This window comes from Solanum verrucosum, unplaced genomic scaffold, assembly GCF_900185275.1.
Source record: "Solanum verrucosum unplaced genomic scaffold, falcon-dt-bn FXZP01000099.1, whole genome shotgun sequence".
NCBI lineage: Eukaryota > Viridiplantae > Streptophyta > Magnoliopsida > Solanales > Solanaceae > Solanum > Solanum verrucosum.
The window spans coordinates 587,667-605,960 of record NW_026020338.1 but is presented as its reverse complement, the minus strand read 5'-3'; the positions used below and the strand labels follow the sequence as shown (position 1 = coordinate 605,960).

Sequence of the window (18,294 nt, the reverse complement as noted above, 5' to 3'; positions counted from 1 at the left end):
ACCATGTAAATTTTTACCGATAACAGGGTGTATCTTCCATAACAAAATCAAGAGCAGGCACTAAAAGTAATTATCCTTAAAGATGTATGACATTGTTATTACAGAACAAACTGATCAAAACATCCATCCAACAATGCTTACAGCAAGGTAAAACACAGTGTTATATACCTACTATATCAATGTTTGAGTCTCTCTTTTAAATTTTTTAACTTCTAACCAAAAGGTCGTGATCTGATTAATCAATGTAGACTACTACTGCTTTAGGTGATGCACACAAAAATTTTGATACCTCAGCAAATATATCAACCTCGTGTCAAGAGGTTCATCATCTAGAACACATGTATCAATTAGCATTCTCACCAACACCGGGGACATGGCTAACAAAAGCTTGATAAGTTGCATCGTGGTTCCTCCAAAGCATTCCAGCTTAACTTCCCTGAGGTGATTTAATGTCACATCTGAGAAACGTCCGAGTTCAAGGCATTCTAGAATACAACCATCCTCTTCATCTCCACAGTGAACCTAAGAAAGATAACAAGAGGATCTACGAAGTACGAAAAATAATCAACAAATAAGAAAGAAAGAGAAGAGTCAGCATTAAGAACCTTAATTTCGAGATATTCCAAGTATGGGAAACTTATTATCAAGCAAAGAGAAAGAGAGAGATCATATGATTCCACCAGGATAGTTTCAGGCAGGTAAAATCGTTTGACACTGTTAAGATCAAAGGGAAGCCTTGTTGGTGCTTCATATCCTTCTTCAGCAAATAACTAGGAAAATTTTAAACAAATTCAAGATCAGTTAGCCCAAAAGAAGTTTGATCTGCTATAGTGCATAACAATGAAGTCATGAAGCAACATTTACCCAGATATTAAGGAATTTGAAGAGGAGGTGCTCGAGAGAAGAACAAGACTCGAAAACCTTTGCGAAATCAAAATCATCTCCCCTCATATCGTAACCTGCCAGAATACTTTTACCAGAAGAGGGACATTCTTTAGACAGATAACTTATATTGCCAGTGAAATCAAACAATCTCAGCATGGGGGAATCAATTTCAATAATGTTTAGAATTTTTGGGATATCCAACATCAACTGCTCATGCAACGGGCAATGAGATATTAAAATTTCCAGCAATTCAGAAGAAACTGTGACTCTTCATAGTTCAAGGCTAATTAACTTATCAAAACCTTGAAAAGCCGATGGATGATGCATTGAGCAATTATGAAGGTTTAGACACCTCAGCTGCAAACACGTGAAAAGTGAAGAAGGCAATTTTGTATATCTTTCTAAATGGAAGGTGAAGAACGAGATCTTGTAGGCCACATATGAAGTTGTCAATCTCATAGGTTCTATAACAAACTCCTACTCATAGTTTCTGCAGCTCTTTGCTAATCATGGGTTAGTTAAACAATAAATGGTTGAAACCAGTGGCGGATCCACAATTTTCATTAAGGGGGTTCGGAAAAAAAAAGAGTAGTGACTAAGACTCAATCTTGGAACCTCAAGGTAAGTTTTGAACCCCTCAACCACTAAACCAACCTCTAATCTTATATTTAGGAGGTTCAAAATCAATATATAGACATAAAAATTCTTAAAAATACCCTAAATATACCACATAATTTTTTGCCGAGGAGGTTCGGGTGAACCCCCACGGCAACCTTAGGTCTGCCCCTGGTTGAAACAATAGTTCAAGCAGGCAAGAGCTTCCAAACACAAAGCTAATTATATGCACCAGCCTCAATAAGCCATCACAGTGTCAATTCATGTGTAATACGTATTCAATAACTCATTCATGAGCAAGCAGTAAATGTAAAAATCCTTAAAACATGTAGGGACAATGTTATTACAGAACAAACTAATCAAAACATACATCTAACAATGCTCATGTTCCCAAGCAAAATATACTGTTATACATCAACCTTTGTTTCTCTCATTTCAATTTCAACTTCTAAGCTAAAAATTGATCTGCTTAAAAATCTTTGTAGACTACTTCTGCTTTAGGTGATGCCCGCAAAAAAATTGAGACCTCGGCAAATATTTTTGATCTTGTGTCAAGAGGTTTATCATGTAGATAACGTGTATCAATTAGTATTCTCAGCAACACAGGGGACTTGGCTAATAAAAGCTTGATGAGTTGCATCTCAGGTGTGGTTCCTACAAAGCATGCCAACTTAACTTCCCTGAGGTGATTAAATGTCACGTTTGAGAAATGTTCGAGTTTAAAGCATTCTAGAATACTATCATCCTCTTCATCCTCACAGTCAGCCTAAGAAAGATAAGAAGAAGTCAACTCTCATATTATTGAGGATTAAGAATTATGCAAAGAATCAAAGCACTAAGAAGAACCTTAATTTCGAGATACTCTAAATATGGGAAGCTTCTTATCAAGCAAAGAGCATATGAGAGCTCATATGATGGTTCAATCAGCACAATATCAGGCAAGTAAAATCGCTTGACACTGTTAAGATCAAAGGGAAGCCTTGTTGGTACTTCAAATCCTTCTTCAGCAAAGAACTAAGAAAATATTACCAAAATTCAAGATTAAGTAAGCCTAAAAGAAATTACATCTGCTAAAGTGCATAACAATGAAGTCATCAAGCAGCATTTACCCCGGAATTGAAGAGGTTAAAGAGGAGGTACTCGAGAGCAGAACAAGACTCGAAAACCTTTGCAAAATCAAGATCCTCTGCCTTAATATAGTCACACTCCAAAGATGCTTTTACCAGACAAGGGACATTCTTTAGGCATATAGAACTTATATTGCCTGAGAAATTGAACGAACTCAACATGGGGGCATTAATTTCAACTGTGTTCGAATTTTCTGCGATATCCAGTACCAACTGCTCAAGCAACGGGCAATGAGATATTAAACTTTCCAGAACTTCAGAAGAAATTGTGACTCCACATAGTTCCAGGCTAATTAACTTATTGAATCCTTGAAAGGCTGATAGATGATGTATAGAGCAATTATGAAGATTGAGATGCCTCAACTGCGAACATGTGAAAAGTGCAGAAGGCAATTTGTACATCTTCCCAAGTGGAAGGTGAAGTACAAGATGTTGAATGTCATTTCTCGAGAGGAAACATATGAAGTTGTCGATCTCAGGACAACTTTCTAGATGAGCAACATTGAGGGTAAACTTAGTAATGGGTCCTTCATGAAGTGTCAAAAGCTGGTAGATGATCTTTGTAAATTTAACTGTAGGGTTCAGTAAATCCTTTTTTGTTTTCCAAAGAGATTCATCAAGCTTCAACTCTGTAAGTCTACACCAGTGATACCTCCATTTTTTTGATAGGATACTTGTTTTCACAGCATCTTTACACGGCAAATGCATCAGAATGACATCGGATATATTATCAGGAAGGTAGCTAAGAACGTCAGGAAGTAAACTTCGACAATGCTTTCTGCCTTTAGGAGGCATCATATATCAAAAATCACCAAGAACCTGTAGAAAATAAGCAATAATACAAAGTAAGGATCTCCAAATAATGTGGATGGAATTTCTATACACATTTTCCGATCAACATAAGAACGAAAAGAACACTTACAATACTAATCACTAAAATTCTGTAGTGATAAACAATAATACGAAGTAAGGACTCTCAAACTATCTGGATAGTACATCTATTCACATGGTCAAACTAACATAACAAATTAAGGTGCATTCTTGTTGAAATCAGTCAACTATCTCCTTTTAATACCTATGTTGCAATTTGCCTTGAGATACCCATATTGAACGGCAGGATATTAGCTTGGGTATTTCGTGCAGATTCTTCAAGAAACACCAAAAATCAGAAGGAAAAATACACTTGACATACCCAGACTGAGTATGTACCAGTAAGGAAATCCATGTAACATAGCTTAATATCCATTACTTGCATTCTCACAGAATGAACACCTTCCATTAAGGGTGTGTTTGGTATGTAGTTTCCAATTTTCTCCTGTTAAGTTGGTCAAAAGTTTGGAAAACATTTTCTCTAGTGAAACATAAAATTGAGGAAAATGACTTCCCTAGTGAAAGTAGGGAAAACAACTTTTATAAGTGTCAATCCACACTAATTGTCTAATACTCACCTTCCAGCACACCCCACCCCTACCCCAGGGGCGGACCCACCCTTGGGTAAGGGGTGTTGTCGGAAAATTACATTGTATATAGAGGTCAAATTTTGGTTTAATAAACATATATACAAGTATTGACACAAGTTAATAGTTTAATATAGTGGTTAAGGTGCTTCGAAAATTCCTGAGGTCGTATGTTCAAAGTTCAAACCCTACTAGTCTCATAATTATATTTTTTACTACAACCATTGACACCTCTTAGATAATTCTAGATCCGCTACTGTCTACCCCTAACCCCAACTCCCCCTTGCCCCCATACCAACCCAATAGTGTTTCTCTAGATTATATACACATGTTTTTGGAACAATATTTTCTGCTTATTTACTTAATAACACATAATAAGAAAGAACCCCACTTACCATTGTACCAAAAACACATCCTAAGAGTTAGCCTCTATAGAAACCAGAATCACACTATCTCAGCAAGAATTTGTACCTTCAAAAAACACTAAGATTTTTGGGACAAAGGTAAATATCTTCTTATGCTTTGACAAAAAACTATGTAAAGGAAGTAACTTTAATTGATTTAACAACAGATACACATACCCAAATGGAAAGAACTGATAAAAACACAGAAAAAATATAATGGAGGAAGATTTAAAGCTTACATGCAACAATATAGTTGATGATGGAATCCGCCTTTTTTTCTATTTGGCCTTTTGTCAAACACCTTATGCCCCTACTTCTCTTCGGCCAAAATTTATACTAATTTATATTTATTTTTGGCTAGTTGTATTCGAATTATTGTTAGTTTTTATTTCTTTTATGTGAACTATTAGCAATTCCCAAAAATTACTTCCCAATTATATTAGTTAGGGGTATTATGATAAAAATAAGCACTTCATTTATTATTTTCTTAAACGAACGGTGAAGAAGTTCATTGTGGACAAATAAAAGTGAATAAAATAAGTATTAGATCTAAGCAAATGAAAAGTCTTTTTGTATTGGGTCTCATTTAACGTGTGTATTTGCATTGGGGCGACTAAATTTGGATTCACATTGAAAAAAACCCTACATTGTGGGCAAAATATTCACTAATACTCGAACCTGAAACTCTTGATTACCACTCCATTAAAGTAATTTACATTTGAGCACTTGATTAAGTACCTAAACGTATGATAGAGTATTCATACAACACTTTCAGCTCAAATTATGGAAAAACATATATGTGTGTTCCCAAGTGCTTATTACGTAGATAAATGCAATCAATCAAGTAAAAAATCAACATACTACGACCCCACAACATGACATAACTCGAACCTTGCCAGTAAATCACATTTAAGTACTTAATCAAGTACCTGAACGTATGATAAAGTATTCATACTACACTTTTGGTTCAAATTGTGGGGGAAAAAATATGTCTATGTTCTCAAGTGCTTATTACGTAGATAAATGCAATTGATAAGTAGAGAATCAACACATTGAAACCACACCACAAAACATTGAAATAAACACTGTTATATTACTACATCAACGTTTGTTTCTCTCTTTTCAATATTTTAACTTGCAAGACAAAGATCAGCTTAAATCTATGTAGACAACTTCTGCTTTAGGTGATGCACGCGAAAAATTTGATATCTCCGCGAATATTTGTAATCTTGTGTCGAGATGTTCATGATCAAGATACTGTCGATCAATTAGCATTCTCTCCAACACTGGGGACTCGGCTAACAAAAACTTGATAAGCAGCAACTCAGACGTTGTTCCTGATACGTAGACTAGCTTAACTTCCTTGAGGTGATTAAATGTCACGTCCCATAAATGTTTGAGCTCAAGGGGTTCTGGAATAGGTTCATCATCTTCATCTTCATAGTCAAATCCATATTCATGAATCTAAGAAAGATAACGAGAAGTCAACTCAGATTATGAGGAAAGAAAGAAAGAAAGAAATTAGAAGAGCCGAAGTACTAAGAACCTTTATTTCGAGATATTCTAAATACGGGAAACTTCTTATCAAGCAAAGAGCATATGAGAGCATATATGATTCCACCAGCTTAATGCCACGCAGGTAAAATCGTTTGACGCTGTTAAGATTAAACGGGAGTCTTGTTGGTGCTTCATATCCTGCTCCAGCAGAGAACTAGGAAACAATTACCGAAAATCAAGACTAAGTCAGCCCACATGAAATTTCATCCACTAAAGTGCATAATAATGAAGTCATCAAGCAATATTTACCTCGGAACCAAAGGAGAAAAAGAGGAGGTGCTCGAGAGCAGGACAACACTCGAAAAGCTTTGCAAAATCAAGATCCTCTGCTTTAATATAGTCACCATACAACAATACTTTTACCAGACGAGGGACATTCTTTAGGCAGACAGAACTTATATTGCCTGAGAGATTGAACAATCTCAACATGGGGGCATTAATTTCAATTGTGTCTGACTGGTCTTCGATATCCAGCTCCAACTCCTCAAGCAACGGGCAATGGGATATTAAACTTTCCAGCAACTCAGAAGAAATATTGACTTCACATAATTTCAGGCTAATTAACTTGTCAAATCCTTGAAAGGCTGATGGATGTTGTATTGAGCAATAACAAAGACTTAGATGCCTCAGCTGCAAACATGTGAAAAGTGAAGAAGGCAATTTGTATTCCTTTCCAAGTGAAAGGTTAAGTACAAGATGTTGAATGTCATTCCTCGAGAGGAAATATATGAAGTTGTCGATCTCGGGACAACTTGCTAGATGAACAACATCGAGGGTAAACTTAGTAATGGGTCCTTCATGAAGGCTCAAAAGCTGATACATAATCTTTGTAAATTTAACTGTAGGGTTCAGTAAATCCTTCTCTGTTTTCCAAAGAGATTCATCAATCTTCAACTCTGTAAGTCTACACCAGTGATACCTCCATTTCTTTGATAAGATGCTTGTCCTCACAGCATCTTCACAAGGCAAACGCAACAGAATGACATCGATTACATTATCAGGAAGGTAGCTAAGGGTATTGGGAAGTAGACTTCGACGATGCTTTATTGCCTTAGGAGGCATCATATAACAGTGATCACCAAGAAGCTGTACAAATTAAGCAATAATATGAAGTAAGGTATCTCCATGTGGACATAACAACTATTCACATTGTCAAATCAACATAAGAACGAAAGGAACACTGTCAACAATAATCACCAAGAACATGTAGTAACTAGACAATAACACAAAGTAAGGAATCTCCAAACTATCTGGACAGACGGCTATTCACAATGCCAAATCAACATAGGAAATAAAAACTTGTTAATCTTAACCATAAATACCCATATGGTATGATAACAGTGTCAACATTTACCAATAAATAAATCCATGTATATCTCTTGATATCCATTAATGGCATTCTTAACATGAACACCTTTCATCAATACGTCATAAATATATTGGTGGATTAACAACAACTACTGCACCTCAATCCCATCCCAAATAAGCCGGGATTGGGTATATGAATCCTCACTAACCATGTTTCTCCCTTTAAACTCATCTCATGCCAAAAGCACACTTGACTATCACTTATTTGCGAGTTTTACACCTCAACTATTAGGTGTTCCCTTTTTCAACCTTAACTATTACTCCCTCCGTCCCATTTTATGTGAGGTAGTTTGACTCGGCACGGAGTTTAAGAAAGCATGGAAGACTTTTTAAAACTTGTGGTCCAAAATGAATGATAGAAATTTGTGTGGATGTAAATCATTTCATTAAGGGTAAAATAGACATTTTATAGTTAAATTATGACTTAATATAGAAATGTGTCATTCTTTTTGGGACTGACTAAAAAGGAAAGTAAGTCACATAAATTGGGACAGAGGGAGTACCATTTATGTATTAAAACACACCTAGTTGTGTATATGGTGATAGTTCAAGCAGGAAAAAGGAATAATTTATAGTTGGCTTAAACAGCTTTGAGATGTGTTTTAAGACATAGATAGTGATAGTTCCTGTAGAAAAAGGGAACAACCAATAGTTGGGGTGTGAAACTTGCAAAAAAGTTATAGTTTAGGTGTGTGTTTTACCATTAACTCTAAAAAACATTATTACAAGTTCTCTGGCACATAAATCTATGATAATTTACAATGATTCACCCTTGGTGGTCATTTTTTTCTTGAATTCGAGTTTATGTGAGATGACGATGAGAATGAGAAGAGGTGCACTGGGAACACGACAGAGAAAGAGAGTTACTTTATACAGTACATGCCAGAAAACTGAAGATCCCTCAATTTTCACTCCCAAGTTCGACACGACATAGAAACACATATACACACAGTGAGTGGAAAAGAGTTAGCCTCAATTTTCTGAAGAAGAAAACAAGGGGAAGGCTAAAAGACTCCTATAACAGTAAAGAAAAAGAGTGAATAGGTTAAAAATATCTTAAACTATCACCATTTTGCAAGTACCAAACCAAAATTATTCGTCCCTCACAGAACCCTATGAACTATCATGATTTCATATTAAAATACCCCGGGAGTAATATGACATGCTACACGAACACCACACTCCAAAGAGTTCTAAGTCGCAGTAGACGTGGAAAAGATATTGAGTGAACATGTTAAAACCTTCCCTATGCCAACTTGCACTAAACTCGACTATGCCACCATGTACCTACTGGCTCCCACCAGCACAAATATCTAGTTACTAGTTACTACACCCACCATCTGACTCTGCTGGAATTTGAACCATCCAAAAAAACACTATCTTTGTAAGATTTTCGGGACAAACATAAATAGTTTCTTATGCTTTGAAACCAAAAACTACAGAAAGGAAATAACTTTATTGACTTAACAAACATATATAAATACCAAAAAGGGCCAATTTATATGCTAATTATAGGACACATGAACCCATGGTCTCTTCATAAAACTAAATGGTGCACTTGGTTGAAAAGGTTGAGTTATTTACCTAGACAAGTTGGGATCAGTTCATGCTTAATACATTTTCTTCTTATTTACTAGTGTACCCGTGTTCTAAAAATCATAGATCCGCCTCCAAGTCTTAAAAACAAAGTATTGAAACATAAGAAGTTAAATACACTTATTTTCAGAGATTGTAAGCTCATCAAAAGAGGGAAATGATAACCAAATTATAGTGGAAAAAGATTTCAAGCTTACCAAAGAAGAAGATTGCTGATAATATCAGCTCTTTTTCTCTTTGGACTTTTGTCAAACACCTAATGCCCTATTTGTAAATTTCAAGAATTTTATCCTAATCTAGGGCATGGGGCTTTGGAGGGAGAGGGAATTGGGAAAGTACTTTATATATTCACAAAGAAAGTGATTTTATAGTTAATATTGAAACACGAGTCTCGGATTGGAGTCATGAATATAATAAGTGTGGAAAGAACAAGGCAAAATGAAAAAGAATATACCTTAATTTAAACTTTCTCAAATAGTGTGTTAAGTGAACAAGGATCGAGTAAAATGAAATAGGGTGAGTAGAAGCAACGTAAGAGCATATTTGGATCTATTTAATTGTTTTGAAGGGTATATTTGTACTTGTCAAAAGCGAACCTAAATTGTTATGATTTTTTTTATTTTTCTATTTTTCTATTAGAACTATTACCAATTCAACTATCTATTGTTCTCTTTTTTTAACCTGAAATATTCACACGGGAGGCGGTTGGATTCAGATTTGTGCTGACAAATTTCACATTTCAAATGAAATGGTCACTACCGAAGACACTTCATACCTAAAGCTTAAACCCGAGACCTCTGATATCACTCCACTAAACTTGTTAGTAAATTGCATTTAAACACTTGAACCATATTCTGTTTTAATTGAGTTCCTAATAAACCCATGATTATTCATACTATACTTTCCACTTAACTTGGGGGTTGGGGTGGGGGGTATGCTTGTGCTCTCAAGTGTCCATTACATAATACATTAACCACTTAAAAGATGACACCTAATTATACACATTAATCTCAATAAGCCAAAGAAACGGAAAAAAAAAAAAAAACATCCTCTTAATTACCTTCAAGTTGTGCCATAGATGCAATTGATCAAGTAGAGAAATAAACAAGTATGTCATACTACTACATCACGTTTGTTTCTCTTTTCAGTCTTTTAACTTCTAAGCCAAAGATCCGCCTAAATCTATGTAGACAACTTCTGCTTTAGGTGATGACCGCGAAAAATTTGATATCTCTGCGAATATTTGTAATCTTGTGTCGAGCTGTTCATGATCAAGATACTGTCGATCGATTAGCATTCTCTCCAACACTGGGGACTCGGCTAACAAAAATTTGATAAGCAGCAACTCAGACGTTGTTCCTGATAAGTAGCCTAGCTTAACTTCCTTGAGGTGATTAAATGTCACGTCCCATAAATGTTTGAGCTCAAGGGGTTCTGGAATAGGTTCATCATCTTCATCTTCATAGTCAAATCCACATTCATGAATCTAAGAAAGATAACGAGAAGTCAACTCATAGATTAATGAGGAAAGAAAGAAAGAAAGAAATTAGAAGAGCCAAAGTACTAAGAACCTGTATTTCGAGATATTCTAAATACGGGAAACTTCTTATCAAGCAAAGAGCATATGAGAGCTTATATGATTCCACCAGCATAATGTCAGGCAGGTAAAATCGTTTGACGCTGTTAAGATTAAACGGAAGTCTTGTTGGTGCTTCATATCCTGCTCCAGCAGAGAACTAGGAAACAATTACCGAAAATCAAGATTAAGTCAGCCCAAATGAAATTTCATCCACTAAAGTGCATAATAATGAAGTCATCAAGCAATATTTACCTCGGAACCAAGGGAGAAAAAGAGAAGGTGCTCGAGAGCAGGACAACACTCGAAAAGCTTTGCAAAATCAAGATCCTCTGCTTTAATATAGTCACCATACAACAATACTTTTACCAGACGAGGGACATTCTTTAGGCAGACACAACTTATATTGCCTGAGAGATCGAACAATCTCAACATGGGGGCATTAATTTCAATTGTGTCTGACTTGTCTGCGATATCCAGCTCCAACTCCTCAAGCAACGGGCAATGAGCTATTAAACTTTCCAGCAACTCAGAAGAAATATTGACTTCACATAATTTCAGGCTAATTAACATATCAAATCCTTGAAAGGCTGATAGATGTTGTATTGAGCAAAAACAAAGACTTAGATGCCTCAGCTGCGAACATGTGAAAAGTGAAGAAGGCAATCTGTATTCCTTTCTAAGTGAAAGGTTAAGTACAAGATGTTGAATGTTATTCCTCGAGAGGAAATATATGAAGCTGTCAATCTCGGGACAACTTGCTAGATGAACAACAAAGAGGGTAAACTTAGTAATGGGTCCTTCATGAAGGCTCAAAAGCTGGTACATGATCTTTGTAAATTTAACTGTAGGGTTCAGTAAATCCTTTTCTGTTTTCCAAAGCGATTCATCAATCTTCAACTCTGTAAGTCTACACCAGTGATACCTCCATTTCTTTGATAAGATGCTTGTCCTCACAGCGTCTTCAGAAGGCAAACGCATCAGAATGATATCGATTACGTTATCAGGAAGGTAGCTAAGGGCATCGGGAAGTACACTTCGACGATCCTTTATTGCCTTAGGAGGCATCATATAACAATGATCACCAAGAAGCTGTAGAAAATAAGCAATAATATGAAGTAAGGTATCTCCATGTGGACATAACAACTATTCACATTATCTGGACAGACGGCAATTCACAATGCCAAATCAACATAGGAAATAAAAATTTGTTAATCTTAACCATAAATACCCATATGGTATGATAACAGTGTCAACATTTACCAATAAATAAATCCATGTTTATCTCTTGATATCCATTAATGGCATTCTTAACATGAACACCTTTCATCAATACTTCATAATTATATTGGTGGATTAACAACTACTGCGCCTCAATCCCAAATAAGTCAGGATTGGGTATATGAATCCTCACTGACCATGTTTCTACCTTTAAACTCATCTCATGCCATCATTATGCCAAAAAAAAAAAAAATGAAGTAAAAAATAATGGTAGTGATCAAAAGCACACTTGACTATCACTTATTCGCGAGTTTTACACCTCAACTATTAGGTGTTCCCTTTTCCTACCTTAACTATTACCATATGTATTAAAACACACCTAGTTGTGTAGATGGTGATAGTTCAAGCAGAAGAACAACTGATAGTTGGCTTAAACAGCTTCGAGATGTGTTTTAATACATAGATAGTGGTAATCCATGTAGAAAAAGGGAACAACCAATAGTTGGGGTGTGAAACTTGTGAAAAAGTTATAGTTAAGGTGTGTGTTTTACCATTAACTCAAAAAAACAATATTACAAGTTCTCTGGCACATAAATCTATGATAATTTACAATGATTCACCCTTGATGCTCATTTTTTTCTTGATTTCGAGTTTATGTGAGATGACGATGAGAATGAAAAGAGGTGCACTAGGAACACGACAGAGAAGGACAGTTACTTTATACAGTACACACCGGAAAACTGAAGACCCTCAATTTTCACTCCCAAGTTTAACACGACATAGAAACACATATACCCACAGTGAGTGAAAAAGAATTAGCCTCAATTTTCTGAAGATGAATACAAGGGGAAGGCTAAAAGACTCTTATAACAGTAAATAAAAAGAGTGAATAGGTTAAAAATATCTTAAACTATCACCATTTTGCGATTTTCAAACCAAAATTATTCGTCCCTCACAGAACCCTATGAACTATCATGATTTCATATTAAAATACCCCAGGAGTAATATGACATGCTACACGAATACCACACTCCAAAGAGTTCTAAGTCGCAGTAGAAGTGGAAAAAAATTGAGTAAACATGTTAAAACCTTCCCTGCGCCAACTTGCACTAAACTCGACTATGACACCATGTACCTACTATCTCCCACCAGCACAAATATCTAGTTACTAGTTACTACACCCACCATCTGACTCTGCTGGAATTTGAACCATCCAAAAAACACTATTTTTGTAAGATTTTCGGGACAAACATAAATAGTTTCTTATGCTTTGAAACCAAAAACTACAGATAGGAAGTAACTTTTATTGACTTAACAAACATATACAAATACCAAAAAGGGACAATTTATATGCTAATTATAGGACACATGAACCCATGGTCTCTTCATAAAACTAAATGGTGCACTTGGTTGAAAATGTTGAGTTATATACCTAGACAAGTTGGGATCAATTCATGCTTAATACATTTTCTTCTTTTTTACTAGTGTACCCATGTTCTAAAAATCATAGATTCGCCTCCAAGTCTTAAAAACAGAGTATTGAAACATAGGAAGATAAATACACTTATTTTCAGAGATTGTAAGTTCATCAAAAGAGGGAAATGATAACCAAATTATAGTGGAAAAAGATTTAAAGCTTACCAAGGAATCTGCCCTTTTTCTCTTTGGACTTTTGTCAAACACCTTATGCCCTATTTGTAAATTTCAAATGTTTTATCCTAATTTAGGGCATGGGGCTTTGGAGGGAAAGAGGGAATTGGGGAAGTACTTTATATATTCACAAAGAAAGTGATTTTATACTTTTTAACATTAAAACACGAGTGTCGGGTAGGAGTCATGGATATAATAACGGTGGAAAGAAAACGGCAAAACAAAAAAGAAAACAAACTTCTCAAGTAGTGTGTTAGGTGAATAGAGATCAAGTAAAATAAAATAGGGGGAAGTAGAAGTAACGTAGGGGCATATTTGGATCTATTTAATTGTTTTGAAGGGTGTATTTGTACTTTTTTATTTCTAAAAGAGTGAAAAGGTCAAACACGCAACCAAAATTCTTTTGATCTTTTTATTTTTCTATCTCAATTGTTACCAATTATTTATCAAAACACACTTCAACATCATTGTTCTCTTTTCCTATTAGAAATATTCACATGAGAGGCGACTATAATTGGATTTGTGTTGACAAATTTCACATTTCGGATGAAATGGTCATTGACGAAGACACTTCATACCTAAAGCTTAAATCCAACACCTTTGATTATCAATCCATTAAACTTGATAGTAAATTGCATCTAAATACTTGAACTATATTCTGTATTAATTGAGTACCTAATAAACCCATGATTATTCATACTATACTTTCAACTTAACATGGGGGAGGGAGTTGGGGTTGGGGGGGAGATATGCATATGTTCTCAAGTGCCCATTAGGTAGATACATTAACCACTTAAAAGATGTCACCTAATTATACACATTAATCTCAATAAGCCGAAGAAACGAAAAAAACAGCCTCTTAATTACCTTCAAGCTGTGCGATATATGCAATTGATCAAATAGAGAAATAAACAAGTGTGTCATAGTACTACATCAACGTTTGTTTCTCTTTTGTGTCTTTTAACTTCTACTAAGCCAATGATCCGCCTAAATCTATGTAGACAACTTCTGCTTTAGGTGATGCCCGCGAAAAATTTGATATCTCTGCGAATATTTGTAATCTTGTGTCGAGCTGTTCATGATCAAGATACTGTCGATCGATTAGCATTCTCTCCAACACTGGGGACTCGGCTAACAAAAATTTGATAAGCAGCAACTCAGTGGTTGTCCCTGTTAAGCAGCCTAGCTTAACTTCCTTGAGGTGATTAAATGTCACATCGGATAAATGTTTGAGCTCAAGGGGTTCTGGAATAGGTTCATCCTCGTCATCTTCATCTTCATAGTCATATCCATATTCATGAACCTAAGAAAGATAAAAAGAAGTCAACTCATAGATTATTGAGGAAAGAAAGAAAGAAATTAGAAGAGACGGAGTACTAAGAACCTGTATTTCGAGATATTCTAAATATGGGAAGCTTCTTATCAAGCAAAGAGCATATGAGAGCTTATATGATTCAACCAGCATAATGTCAGGCAGGGTAAATCGTTTGACGCTGTTAAGATTAAACGGAAGTCTTGTTGGTGCTTCATACCCTGCTCCAGCAGAGAACTAGGAAACAATTACCGAAAATCAAGATTAAGTCAGCCCAAATGAAATTTCATCCACTAAAGTTATAATAATGAAGTCATCAAGCAATATTTACCCCGGAATCAAGGGAGAAAAAGAGGAGGTGCTCAAGAGCAGGACAACACTCGAAAACCTTTGCAAAATCAAGATCCTCTGCTTTAATATAGTCACCATACAGCAATACTTTTACCAGACGAGGGACATTCTTTAGGCAGACACAACTCATATTGCCTGAGAGATCGAACGACCTCAACATGGGGGCATTAATTTCAATTGTGTCTGACTTGTTTGCGATATCCAGCTCCAACTCCTCAAGCAACGGGCAATGAGATATTAAACTTTCCAGTAACTCAGAAGAAATATTGACTTCACATAAATTCAGGCTAATTAACTTATCAAATCCTTGAAAGGCTGATGGATGTTGTATTGAGCAATAACAAAGACTTAGATGCCTCAGCTGTGAACATGCGAAAAGTAAGGAAGGCAATTTGTATTCCTTTCTAAGTGGAAGGTGAAGTGCAAGATGTTGAATGTCATTCCTCGAGAGGAAATATATGAAGTTGTCGATCTCAGGACAGCTTGCTAGATGAACAACATCAAGGGTAAACTTAGTAATTGGTCCTTCATGAAGGCTCAAAAACTGGTACAAAATCTTTCTAAATTTTATTGTAGGGTTCAGTAAATCCTTCTTTGTTATCCAAAGAGATTCATCAAGCTCCAACTTTGTAAGTCGACACCAGTGATACCTCCATTTCTTTGATAAGATGCTTGTTCTCACAGCATCTTTAGAAGGCAAACACATCAGAATGACATCAATTATATTATCAGGGAGGTAGCTAAGGGCATCGGGAACTAGACTTCGACGAAGCTTTCTTGCCTTAGGAGGCATCATATAACAATGATAACTGAGAAGCTGTAGAAAATAAGCAATAGTATGAAATAAGGTACCTCCAAGTTATCTGGACATAACAACTATTCATATAGTCAAATCAACATAAGAACGAAAGGAACACTTCCAACAATAATCACCACGAACATGTAGTAACTAGACAACAACACGAAGTAAGGAATCTCTAAACTATCAAGACAGAGCGGCTATTCACAATGCCAAATCAACATAGGAAATATTTTTGTGTTCAAATCTTCTATTCAAACTGTAATAGGTTATATTGAACCATTTGATCATTTCCTTAACAATTACGAAGAAGAATGTAAGTGAAAAACAATATTTATAGATTCTATTCACACAGAGAAAACTAAAGACCCCCAATTTTCACATCTCAAGTTCGACGCGACATAGAAACACATATACACACAGTGAGTGGAAAAGAATTAGCCTCAATTTTCTGAAGAAGAAAACAAGGGGAAGGCTAAAAGACTTGGGTTAAAAATATCTTAAACTATCACCATTTCGCAAGTTTCAAACCAAAATTATTCTTCCCACACAGAAACCTATGAACTACCATGATTTCATATTAAAATACCCCCGGAGGAATATGACATGCTACATGAACATCACACTCCAAAGAGTTCTAAGTCGCAGTACACGTGGAAAAAAAATCGAGTAAGCAGGTTAAAACATTCCCTATGCCAACTTGCACTAAACTCAACTATACTACTACGTACCTGCTACCTCCCACCAATAAATATATCTCGTATCTCTACCCGTCAGCCTTAAGCAGATACGAAGAAATCACCTATAATATTTTCTGACACCACTGGAATCTGAACCATCCAAAAAACACTATCTTTGTAAGATTTTTGGGACAAACTTAAATAGCTTCTTATGCTTTGAAACTAAAAACTACAAAAAGGAAGTAACTTTTATCAACTTAAAGAACATACACACACACCCAAAAGGAAACCAACAACTAAAAGTCCAGGGGTTAATTTATATGCTAATTACGGGGCACGTAAACCCATGGTCTCTTCATAAAATTAAATGATGCACTTGATTGAAAAATGTTGAGTTATTTACCTAGATGAGTCGGGATCAATTTCCGCTTTATACATTTTCTTCATTTTCATTGCTACATTCATATTCTAAAAATCCTAAATTCGCCCAATACACTTATTTTCAGAGATTGTAAGTTCATCGAAAAAACGAAACGAATGATAAAAATGCAGAAAAATAACCAAATTACAATGGAAAAAGATTTAAAGCTTACCAAGGAAGAAGAATTGTCCTTTTTCTCTTCGGAATTTTGTCAAACGCCTTATGCCCTATTTGTAAATTTTTATGAGTTTTATCCTAATCTAGGGCATGGGGTTTGGAAAGAAAGAGAAATTGAGAAAATACATTATAGTATATTACCGGGTCGGATTTGAGTTTCGGGTATAAGTGAAATACGAATACTAAATATCGAGGCGAGAAAAACAAGGTAGAATGAAAAAGTATTTTGAATTATATGTGGTGCGAACATATATTAGTCAAGTTAGTAAATATGAAATTTTGTGTCTGTTTTACTCTTGTTATGAAATCGTACTATTAATATCGTAGCATAGATGACTAATAATTAATAGAGGAGATATAGTAAAATTATCATTTTACTTGTTGTTTCTCAAGGGATATGTTACGTCAAACATGGACAAAATGGACGGAGGGAATAGTAAGATTCATGTATTAGGTTAGTTGGTACTTTCTCCATTCTAAAATAATTTGTATTTTAAGATTTCAAGAAAGAACTGATCTACCAACATGGTTGTGGTGCAATGTGGGACTGATTCACTTTAACATGGTTGGAGTGTCGCCCCCAAATGGACCTAAAGTGCGCGATCCGGAGTTAGTCAGGGCTTCGAACACCCCCAAATGGACCCTAGAGTGCGTAATTTGGAGTTAGCTGGGGCTTCGAACGCCGTGCGTAAAAAAAGAAGAGAAAGAATTGACTGTACTCTTCCAAAATAACCCTTGTTTTAATACATGATGTTTTATATCATTAAAGAATCATTTCTTTCTCCAAGGCTTTTAATTAGGAGTAAATTAGTAAAAACACTCCTTATTTTCTAAGAATGATTAATTTTTTTAAGGGATATACCTAACTCCTAAGGTACAGACATTACTTATTTTAAAACTAGGAGAATATTTTATTAACTTATATAAATAATATAAATTGAATTGACCAGACAGTGAATCAACACACAGCAAACCACAACAGCAAAAAGTGAAACAAAGAAAGATTCAACTAATTTGAACTGCTCGCAAGCCCCCGTAAGTTGGGAGCAGCAGGCTATTACTTTTGCACGAATCTATCACTCCAAAAATCAATCATGA

At 35.5% G+C, this 18,294-nt stretch overlaps 2 protein-coding genes and 1 pseudogene across 5 annotated transcripts; all 3 read right to left on the bottom strand.

Moving 5' to 3' along the window:
* LOC125836889 (F-box/FBD/LRR-repeat protein At1g13570-like) lies at positions 1-3,469 on the bottom strand (annotated as a pseudogene).
* A 2,154-nt stretch (positions 3,470-5,623) lies between these two features.
* On the bottom strand, positions 5,624-17,224 carry LOC125836885 (F-box/FBD/LRR-repeat protein At1g13570-like). Of its 2 annotated transcripts, none has more exons than XM_049516046.1 (4): positions 17,192-17,224; positions 6,295-7,131; positions 6,035-6,199; positions 5,624-5,952 (listed from the first exon to the last, which is right to left on the bottom strand). In XM_049516046.1, the coding sequence occupies exons 2-4, from the start codon at positions 7,108-7,110 to the stop codon at positions 5,638-5,640; spliced, it is 1,296 nt and encodes a 431-aa protein (XP_049372003.1). In that variant the 5' UTR covers positions 7,111-7,131; positions 17,192-17,224; the 3' UTR covers positions 5,624-5,637. The 2 variants fall into 2 exon arrangements, with proteins under 2 accessions (XP_049372003.1, XP_049372002.1); XM_049516045.1 differs by lacking the exon at positions 17,192-17,224 and adding an exon at positions 9,207-9,223.
* LOC125836884 (F-box/FBD/LRR-repeat protein At1g13570-like) lies at positions 10,105-16,434 on the bottom strand. Of its 3 annotated transcripts, none has more exons than XM_049516044.1 (4): positions 15,157-16,434; positions 10,841-10,897; positions 10,581-10,745; positions 10,105-10,495 (listed from the first exon to the last, which is right to left on the bottom strand). In XM_049516044.1, exons 1-4 carry the CDS (start codon positions 15,913-15,915, stop codon positions 10,169-10,171), a joined length of 1,308 nt encoding a protein of 435 aa, XP_049372001.1. In that variant the 5' UTR covers positions 15,916-16,434; the 3' UTR covers positions 10,105-10,168. The 3 variants fall into 3 exon arrangements, with proteins under 3 accessions (XP_049372001.1, XP_049372000.1, XP_049371999.1); XM_049516043.1 differs by lacking the exon at positions 15,157-16,434 and adding an exon at positions 13,239-13,278 and having other exon boundaries at positions 10,841-11,677; XM_049516042.1 differs by lacking the exons at positions 10,105-10,495; positions 10,581-10,745; positions 10,841-10,897 and adding exons at positions 14,427-14,759; positions 14,841-15,005 and having other exon boundaries at positions 15,100-16,434.
* Positions 17,225-18,294: the final 1,070 nt, after the last annotated feature.

Bases quoted from the DNA above. Each gene is read 5' to 3' on its own strand.
- LOC125836885 (XM_049516046.1), bottom strand. From the start codon at position 7,110: ATGATGCCTCCTAAGGCAATAAAGCATCGTCGAAGTCTACTTCCCAAT. The intron at 6,200-6,294 runs GTAAATATTGCT...ATTGTTTCCTAG, and splicing joins TTTTCTCCTTTGGTTCCGAG to TTCTCTGCTGGAGCAGGATA. The intron at 5,953-6,034 runs GTTCTTAGTACT...TATCTTTCTTAG, and splicing joins TAGAATATCTCGAAATAAAG to ATTCATGAATATGGATTTGA.
- LOC125836884 (XM_049516042.1), bottom strand. From the start codon at position 15,915: ATGATGCCTCCTAAGGCAAGAAAGCTTCGTCGAAGTCTAGTTCCCGAT. The intron at 15,006-15,099 runs GTAAATATTGCT...ATTGTTTCCTAG, and splicing joins TTTTCTCCCTTGATTCCGGG to TTCTCTGCTGGAGCAGGGTA. The intron at 14,760-14,840 runs GTTCTTAGTACT...TATCTTTCTTAG, and splicing joins TAGAATATCTCGAAATACAG to GTTCATGAATATGGATATGA.